Below are 15648 nucleotides of genomic sequence, written 5' to 3'. Positions count from 1 at the left end.
TGGAACGCATTAACCGCGAGGAACAAAGATGCACTTTACCACAATCTACAGTAACAAAAACATAGATACACTTGGGAATTTGTGATTCATATTCCTCATATGCTTTATTTGGGTATTCAAGATGACTGTGAGTGAGGCAGAGACACAATGGTCATTACTGTTGCATCATAGCAAGAAGGTCTCTGGGTTCAAACTCAGACCCAGAGTCACTTATTAGGTATGCATGCTTTCCTTTTCTCCCATAATTCATTCATTCATTCATCTTCCGAACCGCTTTATCCATTGTAGCGGGTCACGGAGAGCTGGAGAATATCCCAGCTGTCTTAGGGCGTGAGGCGGGGCAAACTTCGGAGCGACACCAGTGCACCGCGGAGCCACACAAAGACAGACAACCATGCATGTCTCACACTCACTTACTACGGGCAATTTGGAACAGCCAATTAACCTGAAGCACATGTTTTTGGAGGTTTGGAGGAAGCCGGACAACCCAAAGAGAACCCACGCTGACACGGGGAGAATATGTAAAATCCGCACAGAGCAGGACACAAACCCGGAACCGCCTTGCTGTGCGGCGACAGCGCTACCCACCCGTCCCATAATTCAATCAATGCAATATAACATGAAGCTTTGACTCTATCTACCTTTATGGGTGTAGATATAATAATCTAAGACCTGCGCAAGGTGCTCCTCATTCAAGGTCAGTCCTCCTGTGCCCCTGCAAAGGACAAACTATTATAGAAAATAGATTGATGAATGAATGAATAATGGACAATTAATGTGGAAGGTGTACTACAAGAGACTATAAATGATCATATAATTAAAAACATCCACTTCAGGTGGATTGCGCCTTCCAAATTGTCCGTAGGTGTGAGTGTTTGCGTGTTTGTCTGTGTCTCCATGTGGCTCCGCGGTGCACTGCCTCACAACCCCAGTATGCTGGGATAGGCTCCAGCACCCCGCGACCCACTCAGGCGGAAAACGCGGGTTCGAAGATGATGAATGAACTTCACACATCTCTGACTGCATACGAATATACTGCAGAAATCCTGATTGCTTGATATAAATATATATGGAAAATATATGAATTGGTGTTGTGCGTAAAAGCAGTGCTGGATGGCTCATTTGATGAAGACTTGACTCATCAATGTCATCGCAGCGCCTCAGGGGCTCAGATCCCAACAGGTAGCCAGGTCGTGACGTCAGCCGCCACTATCCAGCCCTACCCCCACCCCAGCCCCCGCCGTCCCGCCTGCCTCCCAGCTGCGTCCGCCGCTGTCCTGTCTGGCCGTCCGGTGTCTGCCTCACCGCTCCGCGCTCTGCGGCGCTCCTACCCCCGTACCCGAAGACTCTGCCTCCTCCTCCCTCGTTCACCACCCCGGCTTCCCCTCTCTCTCTCCACCTGGTGCTCTAGCGCCGAAGTCATGACGGGCATCGCCGCCGCTTCTTTCTTCTCCAATTCCTGCAGGTTCGGGGGCTGCGGTCTCCAGTTCGAGTCTCTGGCGGAGCTCATCGTCCACATCGAGGACAATCACATCGGTGAGTCGGGCCGGAAGCAGACGGGGCTAGGCGGCTAGCTGCTGCTAGCTAGCGCCCTAGCTAGCTGGAAGCGTTCAGACTCTCAGCGCATTCCGCTATTCCTGCTGGTCGGTGTCGGTCGAGGCAGCGAGAGCCCTTTAGCTTCCTGACTTTAGGTTCCGTTCCGGGAACACCGTTTCTTTGGGAGGGAAGTGTCCCTTTTGTTTTATTTTTACACTAACCCCCGATAGGTACCTTTTTATTTTTTTATTTTTTATTTTTTTTGCAGCGGTAAGTCGACTACGCGGGCCGCGGAGTTCTCATAGGTGTAGCATTCCGGCCGGGCAGCGGTTTCTCGGCTAACACGCAGAGGAAACGGTCCGTCCTGCCCCAAAGGCCCCGACGCGGAGCTGCCGGGCGCCGCTCGCATCGTTTGTGGATTGGAGCTGTCAGAATGTCTGTCGCTTCTATTACCTCAACATCTCACCTTCTCGGCGTCCTTATTTACAATGCGGGTGCTAATTACGATTTTTACACCTTACGTGTTAAAGTTGTGGCAGGCGTTCAGGGGAACAGATGCGATTTCCTTCTTGCGTGCACAGGCTTCAACTTGTTGCACCGTTTATTAGATTTTCATCTGACACCAAAGCCTCTCTTTGCGGTAAACACTGATGATCAGCTGGCATGTGGAGACTGAAACCCAATGTACCCTGAAATATGAGATAAATTGGAAGCAATAAGGCCATAAGTGGTGCCTCATTTAATATGAGTTCTATATTAATAGTATAGATGCATTGAGCATTATATACATTTATGAATGGATGTGCCACATGCAGTCATATAGTAGGCATAATGCAGTTGATAGCTTGTCTCCTCACTGCAATGAGGTTGTGGTTTCTACCGATCACGGGTGTATCCTGCTTCTCGCCATTATCATTTGGATATAACCAATAATACCCACTGAAGGTTTACGCATAACTCCCCACTAGGCCTATAGAAGACCACCAAAACACTCCATAATCAAGTTAAGCTAATCATTATTTGTGGCATGTATCCAAACTCAAGAGGCTGTATGAGGCAAGTGATGAGGTGGGGGTGAGGGGGTAGAATGGATGTCTCATTGATGCAGTCTCCATGGCAACTGGCTGTCTCTAAAGGGGTTGGGGTAGTATATTGGTTCTTATTGCACACCTGCAGCCTGGCTAACAAAGACTGCTCATGAAATGCCAGCTGTGATGCGGACACCCGGCATGTGATGTCACATCATGTAAAGGGGATTAAATCTATGTTAGCAGCGTATGTAGTGACGGCTGTTTGTTCTGCCATTATGGTGCATGGTTTGGAAATGACGTAAAACCATGGGTTGTGTCAGTGCTGATGTTCCCATAGGCCAACCAGTAATTACATTTAAAGGTCCAAAACCTGACCGACACTCGGCTAATAACCAAATTTAGGCTTTTCATTTATGCAGTCAAGACCTCACATTGAATGAATTTGTGCCCCATCTGGCTATATGACCTTTAACCCTAACCGTGAGCCAGGCAGAACGGTTTAGCAGTCAGATCACTCGGACTAATGAGTTGCCTTTCTGTTGGCTTCTGCTCATCGTCAGCGGCGTGGAGAGTGCACATATTCCAATCAATAGTCCTCACAGATCAGTTACTGCAGTGATCAGATGGCAGATGGAGGGATTGAGATGAGATTGTCGAAAAGCTGGAAGAGAGGAGTAGTGTAATTTCACTCTGACTCCCTATTGCAGTCGTGAATGGGTGGAAGCCTGCATAGCAATAAGATCAGATTAGACATCAGGTTTGTGCTACCAGCAGACGTGACGTGTTGAGAAGTGAGTCAGTGGGTCTCAGATCATGCTGCAGAAATTGCACTCAATGAGCTTTGCTTTAGACTATGCTGCCCTCTAGTGGACAGACCGATCATGCACCGCGTGGCCGAGAACAGTCGAGTTTTTGTTCTGCCCCTTCTTCAACTGGTAGCCAATTATTTGAAGAGTCAGCAAACAAACCACATGAAGATGTAGCAACCACTTCCGTGAGAAAATTTGGTCTTACCTCATCCCAGAAGAAAGGAAAGCTGCCCATCAATGGCATACCTGCTTTGTTATGATTCAAGAGGAAATGGGTCATGTAAACCGTGTCTGGTTGTTGACCAAGGCTTTGTGTGGTCACTGTAGGTAAGCTCTTAGGAATGCAATGATGTCAGCCTCCGTCTGCGTGCAGTGTGCACGGCAGAGCGGAGCTGTGTTCTCACCTGCACAGACACATACCTGCCTATTACCTCATAGAGGGGAAGTAGTGAGGGAGAGCGGACGTTTCTAGGAGGGAAGAGGAAATCAGTGCTGTGTGAACAGCATCATCCCAAATTTCTATGCTTAACTTACAGATGCCTTTTTTTTTTTTTAAATTTTGGTTCAACAAAGTCCGGTCAGTTTTGTGTCGTCATGCCGTTGACTCTGGTGAAGCATGCAGATAATTAAGCAGCAGTAACATTTTAAGATGACCTCATGAGCCCACAGATAAAAATTTGGCTCTACTTCCTTTAGCAGTTATGGTTCAAAGAAAAAGCAAACACAGTATGGTATTGCAATTTTTTTTTTGTATTATCAAAATTAGGGTCAGCCTGATAAACCTCCCTTTAACAATAAAAGTTTCATGTGAGGTGTTCTGTGATTGTTAATGCATCATTATAATTAGTCATTGCACACTTGTAGATGTCGCCATGATGACCAAACTCACATCTTTCTCATGCCAAATCAAGTAATAGCCCCTAATTCTCAAACTATCAGAAACCTCTTTGTCACCAGTCACCAGATACTGAATATGCATTCTCTCTCAGCTGTGGCTGATTTCAGCAAAATGTTTTAAAAAAAGAAAAAAAAGAAAAAAGCTCCGTCTCACAACGTTGAGGTGGAAAAATGAGACTGTCTCTGAACCGAAATCCACCACAGAATGAAATCAACTCGTCCTTGGGCCAAGATCCAACCATACACAAAATCCATTGACTCTCCTGAGATCTCTTGTGAACAAACAAAGGCGCCAACTATTAAAAGGGCAGGTAATAATTACAGAGCTATTGTGGTATTATGAAAATTGCCCGTTTGCATTACGGAAGGCGTCGTTGAAGTTTCACACCTTATCTGCGTGGGCGACGCATCTCATAATTGTTTTTTTGAGATACTGTATGTGTATTTTTACACCTTTATCCAAATTTTAATTTCCCTTTTAATTTCCCTTCCATTAATTTCCCTTTGGGGATCAAAACAGTATATTAAATTAAATTTAAAAAATTACATTTTAAATTAAATTAAAACTCGTGCCATTTTCAATCAGGTGCAGCCATGATGAAGGTTATGGTGAATTCATTAGAAGGGAGGGCATCTGTGTCCCTCAACAAAGTCACCTTCTTCTGTGTGTGAGATATGAATTTGCAATGCACAAATAAGTAAACTGGTTACTGGAGACGCTGTCAGACCGGAGCTGTAGCAGCCAAACAAATCAAACAGGACTGATACCATCTCCCGCTGATATACATGGATGATTGATGCCCTCCTACTTCTTTAATGTCTCTAACTTGACTCTCAGTAGCGAGAGATAAGACAGTCGTTAATCTCCATAGGTCACATATATCTAACTAAAAGCTCTTAAACTGAATCATATTTTTATGCATACTAATGTCATTGACTGATGAGAATGAATCCTCCTAAACCGTGGTGGTTCTGACTTCTATTTGATGAAATGTTTTTTATGCAACCGATCAGCCACAATTGAGACATTTGGGTCACTAATTGTTTCCTTCATGACTGTTTAACTTTTTCGCTGACTGATGTAATCTGATCTATCAATGTCATGATGCAGATTGTTTCCCAGAGGTGTAACATGGGGAATGGGAATGTATTTGTGCACACATGGACACTGTAGACCCTCTCTTTTTACTCGACAAATACGCACGGGTACGCACAGTTACACAGTTTGTCTACAAGTCGTAGGCCCCGAGTGCCCCACCAAGCCCTGCGAAGTATAATTATAGAGAAGTTTGGCTTTTCCCCCACCTACCCCCCTGCTCCTTCTCCTCTTCCTCTCCACTCCCTCCATCCGGTTGCCTGCTGCTCTAAAAACACGTTAAAAGCTCTCTGTGGCTTAATTAGCTCTCTGCAAAACAAGCCACGCATTCTTGTCTTGGTTTCAAGGCATAGACACACAGGCATGTATACATGTGCTCCAACATGTGGGTCGACGCGCGCAGTGCGCGGCCAGCAGGGGGCAGCCGCGGACCGCCGGCCAGTGATGGACGTCTGCGGTGAAGTTGGTGCAGCGGGCCGAGGATTGGTTGCTGCTTTTAATGACAGGAATGTTAATTATGGGGATATTTATAGACCCTGAGGACCCTGACCTGTCTCAGATGTTCAGTTGTATAGAGAAAAACACACAGGAGGCTGTCAATGCGCAGTAGAGCAGCTACATGTAATTTAAATCAATGCCAATTGATATTCATGCAGCTGTAGGTGTGTGTGTGTGTGTGTGTGTGTGTGTGTGTGTGTGTGTGTGTGTGTGTGTGTGTGTGAGAAGGACCAGCAGTGTGCTGGCTTCCTGTCCTTGGTGAGTGGAAGTCGTAAAGTCGGTCAACATTTACTGCACCTCTCTCTGCACCTGGCTTACTCCATTTCCACCAACACCCCACCTCCCCCCTTGTACACACACAGACACACACACACAGACACACACACACACACACTTATTTACCACATCTTAAATTGAGCTCCAAGCTCTTCCCAAATTATGAACGATGACAGTTTTACTTCTGTTATTAATATCTAGCTGTCACACATTTAACTGAGTACCTCTGTGTTTATGCTGCTCCTGGGCATATCTGGCTCACAATCAATACTCAGTAATCATAAATGGTAACATGATCAACAGATTACCTTTTAAATTGATTGATTGGTGAGTTGACTCGAACATAACTAAAAAGGACTCTTATTGTCAATCAGTTCAATTCAAGATTGTTTTTTTTATCCAAAGATAGTGAAAAAAGTGACTTTCAGCCATTCTGTTTCTCCTTTCAGGTGTTTTATATTATTAAGGCAGAATAATATAAAACTATGTATCTAACAACATATGTGTTTTATCTATGTAAATCCAGATATTTTACATAGATACTTGAATGCTGGAGTTGAGATTTTCACAATGTCTTGCATTATAAAGACCAAATGATTCAATGTTTAATCCTAAAAATCAGATTAATCAGTAATTGAAACAATCACCATTTGCAGCTGTTTTGTAATAAATATCGTAGCCAACTGTTGAAGTGACTTGAGTGCCGCGTGACTCTAAATCAGATCTTGGAGTCTGTTACTTCACCGTTTGAGGACATTTGGTCGTATTGATGAAACTTCCTTGGAAACAATTTAAGTTGATCAACAGTAGAGCCAGTTTCACTCTTTCTCAGCCCAGTTAAAGCAGTATGTGCTGTATTATACTGTGTCAATAGTGTGATGACAGGTAAAGACGAATGGGTACATTTTGAAAAAAAAACCCAGGGATCTTCCAAAAGGTAAAACTTGATTGTCGTGTCTTATGACTGTCTGTCTAGTGGTGTAGAACCCTGATCCACATGACGCCAGCAGCGTGCATTTCCCCCCCTGGATGTTGTCGCCTTTGCTGAGCTTCCTTGTTTTGCTGCGCTGTGGGAAACCTGCATTCTTTTTTGATTATGAGGTGTGAAAACCTAAAGGAGCCAAGGCAGACCTGCAAAGACACACTTATGGTTGTGAGGGAGTGTCAAGGAATTGTGTTATTAATCGTTTCACAGAAATGTTCTAGTTTGGGGACCTGAATTTCCCTCCGTCTGTCACCCATTAAAAAGAAAACAGCAATTAAATACGCAGACACAATAGCCATGTTTACCGTGTGGGTAAACCTACTTGTTTTAATCGATGTCAAAATTTCCAAACTCTTGATGGCAGTTGTATTTCACACACATGTGCCCACCTAGAGTGTTTGGGGGGGGGGTTTTCTTCATACACACTTGGCCCCGTGTTTTCCAGTGGGTTGGGTTGGCGTTAACATTGCTCCCCTCAGGCGGTGGAAGTTGCCTACTGTAGTGTGACCAACAAAGTAAGTGAACTGGAAAAAAGTGTGTGTGTGTGTGTTTCAGCTAAAACACAGTGTACATTCAGCGCGGCCGGGGCGGCTCTTTCACTCTCAAATATCTCAAATGTCTTCTCACCACATTCGGACTCTGGTGATGATTAAGCAGCAGCCGGTCACTTTGGGAAAGGCATTAGTAGTAAATTGCGGAGGGCTTGGAGCTGATGTAATAATGCCCCACTTATGAAATTATCTGCTGGCTCTCTCACACATCACGGAGTAACACAGAGAACACAGTGTGACAACACATCCAGCAATCTATCAGCCAGTCTGGCAAGAAGAATAGATGTATGAGTCAGTTTCTTTCGACAAGTAATCACACAACTTTTTCCCTTCAGAGATGGCAATGATTCATTTGAATCTCTCTCTCCCTTTCTGTCCCCCCCCTCTCTTTTTCTCTCTTTTTTTCCTCAGACACTGATCCCAGGGTCCTGGAGAAGCAGGAACAGCAGCAGCCCACCTATCTGGCCTTAAGCTACATCAACAGGTACATGCATTTCCGCACAAATCCCAAAATGTCCATAGAGGGCAGCATTGCTCCATCTGTCTGTGTCTCTGTGTGCCTGGATGTGTGTGTGTGTGTGTGTGTCTGTTTGTGTGGAGTGTGTTGTGTGTGAGCACATGTGGCTTGTGGAGAACAGTACAAAATGAGTTATTTCTTCCCATAGACAAAGCGATGACGCATCCACAGACCAGCGAAGGGAACCGCACAAGACAATCAGTCTTGACTCAGGCGCTGCAAACAGAGGCGCCGTTTCAGGATCACGACATGCATGTGTTTTCTTGCGGTGAACCGACATGTCACGTTCCACTTCCATGTCCACTTAAAACACACCGAGACACAACACTGACAGAGATAACAATAAAGCAGGGCGAGCGGTTGAGGGTTTGTTTTCTGTGGTATTAGTTGAAGTAGCACGGTTGTAAATGTCGTTTACACTCACCGTACGATGTCGTGATGTATGTGATGCTGTATGGTTTAAGAGGCAGTTCCTTCAACAGCTCGTGTCTTCTCAAACCTCAGACTTCTTTGTACAGAACAGCCATAATTATATGAGTTGAAACCTTAAATGTTCCCTATATAGCAATAAATTGCATCGTAGAAAGTTGGAAGGAATGAAGGTAAAGAATACTGTAGTTAATGCTTTTTTTTCCACGGCTAACTACAGTTTATAATAATTGTACGAAGGAAAAAAAAAAGTGAGTGGTGAGAGTCGTTCAGAATGTCTGCTAAGGGTTTCGTTTCTCAGTCGCGTTTGCCATTTCTGGAATGTTTGCGTTGTCACATTGTCAACGTATTACAAGATCTGATTCTCTGTCTAGAAAAGTCTGTGAAGTAGAATTGATTTGTTGTATTTTGATGTTTCTAGTACTAAACCATTCGATGTTCAAACATTTTTTATTTTAGCAAAAGCAATTGGATTAAAAATTATATAATAAATGATTTTTTTTTTTGGTTTCTTTGGTTCATTTGTGACTTCCTGAATAAGCCATTATTGTTCTCTTGGAGAAATGTTGAACGTTATCCACTTCTAGGAAGTATCACTATTTTTCCAAGCCTTCCCCCATGTGAGGATAACGTGCTTTAGTTTGGATTTATAAATCTAACAATATTAGAAAAGGTTTTGTAACATTCCTTTGACAGATGTATTTCATCACTTTCTTCCTCAGCCGCTTCTGAAAAGTTATGATATGATTGATTTAAGCCTGAGTGAGTTGAATCCAACCGCTAACACTTCTGAATGCCGTTTGTTAGGGTTTAGATTTTTTTGTTTTGTTTACTCTCTAGTGATTTAGGTGTTAAATAACCCCTTTGATTCAGTATATATATTTATCGCTCAAACTGATTGTGTTTTAGTTTGGTGTTGCATTTCATTTGATACGATACACACAAAAATAGAAGAACTCAGGAAGGAATCAAATACACTGGGTATTTCCAGAACATATAATTCTATTTAAAGAAAAATATGTTGGCATCACCTCCCTTCATAACATGCTACAACTTGTGTGTGTGTGTGTGTGGGGGGGGTTTTGTTGTTGTTAAATTGTTTTGGATGTAATAGAGAAGACGGGTTCTCGTCACTGACTCCACCTTCCCCTGTTGTCAACAGGTTCATGACAGATGCAGCGCGCCGGGAGCAGGAGACGATGAAGAAGAAGGCCACGCCCAAACTGTCCCTGTCCATCACTGGCGGAGTGTCCAGGAACAGCACGGCCACGCCTCCTCGCCACACCAGCGGTAACCTCACGCCTCCCGTGACACCCCCAATCACCCCTTCATCCTCCTTCCGCAGCAGTACACCTACAGGTACGACAGGTGTGTGTGTGTGTGCGTGTGTGTGTGTGTTGAAATGTGAGCCTTAGATGAAGAAAGGTGAATTGCTTACACTTGTCGAGTGAGTGGGGGTTGGGTGGTGAAACTGACTAATCCAAAATTATCACTACTGGCGACGACAGAAAAAGTCCCACACTTGAGGACGTATCACCGCGAGCTTCATTCATCAAATTTACAGCGTAGAGACGAGTAAATGAAGATGTTTGTAACGTAATGGCAACGCAGCTCGTTTCGTACCTGACGACACAACACACACATTTAAAAAAAACTTTCACACAGGAGTGTAAACTGCGTACGATTCCCAATTAACCAAAACAAATGTTGTTTCCTCAAAATGTTTGGATCCTGAACATTTCCAGAGTGGAAAAGAGTCACATGCTCCGACCACAGAGCGCTTATGTGTGTTTGCACATGTGAGCGTGCGTGTTGTTTGCGTGTTGTTTGTGCGTTGGGTTCGGAGGCCCCCGCAGTGAGCAGACCAGTCAACACTCTGCTAATTACATAGCAGCTGTCACGCTGTGTGTTCCCAAGGGGACGTGTGCTGCACAGCCCAGAAGCAGATGTCTAATTCCAGCCCAAATGGTTCCAAACGTAGTGTTAGGTCTGGGCTTATGCGCCAGCACTTGTGCACACACGCACACACACACACACACACACACACACACACACACACAAACACACTCACATGCCTTCTTTTGACATGTGCCAGGGTGCCATCCATTTCCTCATGCTGAGGTGCAGCATTTCCTGTGAGGTGGTGGTGGTGGGTTGGGGGGGGGTCATTGGTCCTCTATGTATGTGTGTGTGTGCGTGTGTGTGTGTGTGTGTGTGTGTTAGAGTGTACATGCATGTGAATGGAAAATGTTCTGCAGTTTGCAAAGCACTTTTTCCAGGCTGAGCCATGGGGATCACTCCCACTTAATGATCTCTTTCTGTATGCCAACCCCTGCATTGTGACTCAAAAGCATTCATAGAAGCAATCACACGTACACACACCCACACACTCACACAAACACACACACACACTCTCCCTCGCACAGCATCGCTGTTTTGTTGAAGTGCTTTTCAGTGACGTGAGAGTTGGTAAATGTTCAAAAACCAGAAGCTACATCTGTAAAACTATTAATAAGGAAGTCAAAGATCTCTCTGCTGGGTGAATTCCCAGGCCGTTGTTATTCTATTGGGTATGTCCTCGTTCATATTTCATCTGGAATGACTAGCACATTTTTTCGTTCTGCCTGTCTCCGTCATGCCTCCAGGCAGTGAGTATGATGAGGAGGAGGTAGACTATGAGGAGTCGGATAGTGACGAGTCATGGACCACAGAAAGTGCCATCAGCTCTGAGTCCATCCTCAGCTCCATGTGCATGAATGGGGGAGAGGAGAAACCATTCGCCTGCCCCGTCCCCGGCTGTAAGAAGAGATACAAGGTAAGGCTGAACCAGAATCAGTCCCAGCTACGCGGCCACAGGACACGAGGTTTTATATTTTCTGATGAAGTCCACACTGGAGCTTTTGTCTCATTGTCACATGTCTGAACAGAATGTTTGGCTATCACGTTATAAATCCAGAGTGTCTTGATTAGAGGACGTGATAAATATATCATGGTCTATTTGTTTTGGTTTTATTTTATTACAGCTAATAACAAAAAATCTCCTTCAGCTCGTTGTCCCTGCTCTTGAACTAATGGACACTGTGGGAAAAGTCTTTGACTGAGACAGTGACACACTGTGAAGCCATATTTGTTTTTGATCTGAATGAGTCTGGATGTGTTATTCAGACTAACTTTCTCATCTTTTTACTGGAATCTTGTTTGTTGATCTGACCCGACTAGTCAGCTTCAGGATACTAGGCAGTTGTGTAATATCTTTAAAAGTTACTGTTTAATCTAGAAATCTCAAGCGTCAGTGAAGTGTAGTGAAGCTATTACCAAAAATGCTAGCTGGAATTCTACAAAATAATGTAAAAGCAAATGAATAAATGCTAAAATTTAAAGCTGTGTCACATAATTGTAGATATTCAGGCCTACAAATTGTACATTCTGTCTCTGAGGTTCTGACATGTGATTGTTAGATGTGAGCGTGTGAAGTGAACAGACGGTTGCACCAAGGTACACAAAATCCAAAAATAAAATGCCTGCTCAGGTTAAAAGTCCTCATTCGTGTTGATCATGAATGTTTAAGTAGAACTTCATCCATCACCGGTGTGTGTGCTCATTTCAGATTTTGCCCGGTGGCCACTTGCAGTACTTCAACAAACAAAAAGTGACTCCTCCAAGAGCAAACAAAGTCGATTATGACTCTTTTTGTTTCACATTGGTGAACCATGGGTTTTGTTCTTGTAAAAATAGCTGAGAAGGGAACAAAGTACTCAAGAACTCGACCCAGAAGATTAAACTTAAATTTTATTTTTTTTTAGGTGTTTGTTTTTTTCTTCCCCATCGGAATTTTCTCATTGGCTTGAGCGAGTACCATCCTTTCATGTTAGCCACTGGTCAGCCCAGATTTCCATGAAGACTAGAAAAACCATAGCCTCGATCTGTCCTAAAGTAACAAAGCCTGCCAGAATTCACACTTTTAACAACATGTTAAATCTCCTTTTGAATCCATGCAAAAAAATAGTGCAAACTTAGAAATGAGTGATTTTGGAGGATGCTTAACCATTTGCTCTCCCCTTTTGTTTCCCTGTGATAACTTGGAAGTCTTGTAGAGATGTGGAAGATATAACATTTAGATGTACTCGCCTGCTGTTTTCCTGTCCTTGTGTTAAGATAAGCCAACCAGTGGAATCATTAGATTGGTGAAAACTTTACTAAATCATCCCATCTTTTCAGAATGTGAACGGCATCAAGTATCACGCCAAGAACGGCCACCGCACACAGATCCGTGTGAGGAAACCCTTCAAGTGTCGCTGTGGCAAGAGCTACAAGACCTCGCAGGGCCTGAGACACCACACCATCAACTTCCACCCACCCGTCTCCACGGAGATCTTGCGCAAGATTCAAGGCTAGGGCCTGTGGTTCCACCTGGTCAGAGACCCCAAACAGCCCTGTCCTTACTTGTCCCTACCTGACTCCCTTTAAACCCATCCCACACACTAGAGGATCAAGTGCATGCTTTAAGTGGTTTTCATTTAAATTTATATTTTGTTTTACATTTTTGTTTGTATTGCATTATTATTTTCTATCACTCTTATTTTTGGAAGAAAAAGTATCTTTGTAGTATTTTTAATGTTGTACATTTGCACATTCGTATATATGCTATCATATGATTTTTTTTCTATTATTTGACTTTCATAAGGTGCTAACTGTAAAAAGAAAACAACAGAAAGAAAAGACAAAAAACAAACAATAAGAAAGAAAAGAGAGGAAATGTAAACGAAGACGTGAAATAGGAAGTGCAACCAAGCCCTGCCCCTTTTTCCCCTGAGCGGGGTGAAGTCGAATTAGTGCTGATCTAATTTCAGTAGTTCATTACACTCCCTTCCCGTTAGCTGCAGAGAGTTTGCTGAACTTAGATCTGTGCCTTCACAGTAGCTCCAGGGGATTTAAGCGAGAGAGTTAAGTTATACTTTATATAGATATATTGATATATAAACGACTGATATGTATGTGTACATAAAATATATAAAAGTATTCATGAGCATACACCAGCGCTGGTCCAAAGTTTGGGCACACCTCAGGAAGCTGTGTCCAAACCTTTGACCGGTACTGAACATTAATAGTTACACTTTATTTTCAAGCTTTATTTTATATATTTTTGTCAGTGTTTTGTTGTTTTTTATACATGTATCAATAAGTGTTCCTTTCATTCTTTTTTTTTTTTTTTTAAGACAGCCAGGTTTGACCCCACAGAGGTCGAACAGCTGGCTCTCAACACCCCCCCCCTCCCCGAGATGAGGAGCCAATAGACCTTTGAGATTGGCGCTCACACTAAATCATCTGATATTTTTACTGTTGATGAGAGAGGGATGCTCAGCGCTGAGCGTATTAGAATACGACCCAGGCCAGTAATCCATATCTTAGACATTTCATCCCTACAGAAAACCATCCATCTATTGCATATCTCCAGTGTTTCTTCATTCAGAGTGCCAGAGCTGTGTTCCAGAGACTTATCGCGAAAGCAGGTCAAGCATCATACCGTGTTCCAGTTGCCAAGATCTTTGTTTTGTTTTTCCATGATTGTTGCCAACAGCTCTTCACTGCCAAACAATGACCATACCATGTGCCTGATGAGGGGGGTGGGGTGTTGGGATTTATAGTGGTTTCAATATGGAGGTCACAAAAAAAAAAAGTATGGCAGTGATTTTTCTCTTTCATTGCGCCTCTAAACTGTACAGTTGAGCGGACGAACATCCCTGGAATGTTTCCATGCCTGCTTTCTGTGGTGTTACAGGAGAAACGGGGTGTGTAAGAGGAGGGCCGGATTTGTATTTGAAAGCAAGTATCATCTACAACCTGTCATTTGTGTGTGTCTCTGTGTGTGTGTGTGTGTGTGTGTGTGATGTAGACAAGAGCATTCCAGTTGTGTGTCTCTGTGTTTTCAGCTGTAGTCTGCTGCGCGAGCGTGCGCCCGGATCCTCCGTTATGTTGTTCCTGCCAGCTCTCTGGTTTGGACTCCTGTGAAGCGGGACGGCTTGCAGCATTGTGTCATGTACTTCAGAGGTTGTCAGCTGACTTAGATTTTAATCTTTCGTTGCCTCTAGAAAAAAAAACTAAGTGCGGTGCAGAGCCATGTGCCAAGAAATATTTATGACATCACTTCCCTCGTCCCGCATGTTTGTTATCAGTGGAAGGTTCACGGCATGAGCCTTTGCTCTTTCGTTCATTTGATGGGCATGGTGACCTCTGATATGCACACACCCTCATGTCCTCCATGCTGCTGTTGGATTAGCATGGCAGAGACCTTTTCTTACTGACTTTGAGACACTCAATTCTCCATTTATTGTTGCACGGTTGGATATATTTAGGGGCTTAATGCACATATATTAAAGCCTTACTTCCTTTTGACAGCCTTTTCTTAGTGTAGTAATGACCACACTCCTGTACTGTACTTGCAATGATCTTACCGTACAAAATAAGCACAAATATGGCCTGAACAAACACCCGTGTGTGTTCTGTTGTGTACTTCTGTAGGCTAATCCTGATAATGGTTTACGTGTGATAGACAAGCGTCATTCCCGTCTGCGTTGAGAAATTTCCATGGCTGGGATCAGAGACAGACCCGAGATGGATGTAGACTGAGAGTCTCCCTTCGGGAGCTTTATCAAACACTCATAAAACCATTCCTGTTTCACAGACACCGCAGTCACCACAGAAAGCTCTTCACGGGGGCCAATAGCAGTATTACACATGTGGATGAGGAGTGGGGGCTGTGTGCAAGAGGAGATGAGGGAGGGGTTTCAATATACCATGTACAGTGAATGTATTGTAATGTGTGTCTATTGTTAAGTGCTTTTAAATTATATTTTCGTATGTAACGTGGAGACCAATGTTTCCTTTTTCTATGGGGGGACAACAGGTTCTGAGCAGAGTAACTTGTAAATGATGTCAAACTGTCTTTCTATATAAAAGAAGCTGCTTAAATGTAAACAGGAAATGACTGAAAAAAAAGAAAAATAAAGAAAAAAGGTCTGTCGC

The 15648-nt window shown here is 43.6% G+C and overlaps 1 protein-coding gene across 1 annotated transcript; it reads left to right on the top strand.

The window, feature by feature from the left end:
* The first annotated feature begins 1265 nt into the window (after positions 1–1265).
* Positions 1266–15646, top strand: jazf1a (JAZF zinc finger 1a). Its single transcript, XM_068332277.1, has 5 exons — positions 1266–1536; positions 8091–8163; positions 9788–9984; positions 11271–11440; positions 12844–15646. The coding sequence occupies exons 1-5, from the start codon at positions 1422–1424 to the stop codon at positions 13018–13020; spliced, it is 732 nt and encodes a 243-aa protein (XP_068188378.1). The 5' UTR covers positions 1266–1421; the 3' UTR covers positions 13021–15646.
* The last annotated feature ends 2 nt before the right edge of the window (positions 15647–15648 follow it).

This window comes from Antennarius striatus, chromosome 14 (genome assembly GCF_040054535.1).
Source record: "Antennarius striatus isolate MH-2024 chromosome 14, ASM4005453v1, whole genome shotgun sequence".
Taxonomy (NCBI): domain Eukaryota; kingdom Metazoa; phylum Chordata; class Actinopteri; order Lophiiformes; family Antennariidae; genus Antennarius; species Antennarius striatus.
This window is presented reverse-complemented; position numbering and strand designations above follow the sequence as displayed.

Coding starts and splice junctions, on each gene's coding strand:
- jazf1a (XM_068332277.1), top strand. CDS start 1,422: ATGACGGGCATCGCCGCCGCTTCTTTCTTCTCCAATTCCTGCAGGTTC. Junction 1,537..8,090: donor CATCGAGGACAATCACATCG/GTGAGTCGGGCC, acceptor TTTTTTCCTCAG/ACACTGATCCCAGGGTCCTG. Junction 9,985..11,270: donor CCGCAGCAGTACACCTACAG/GTACGACAGGTG, acceptor TCATGCCTCCAG/GCAGTGAGTATGATGAGGAG.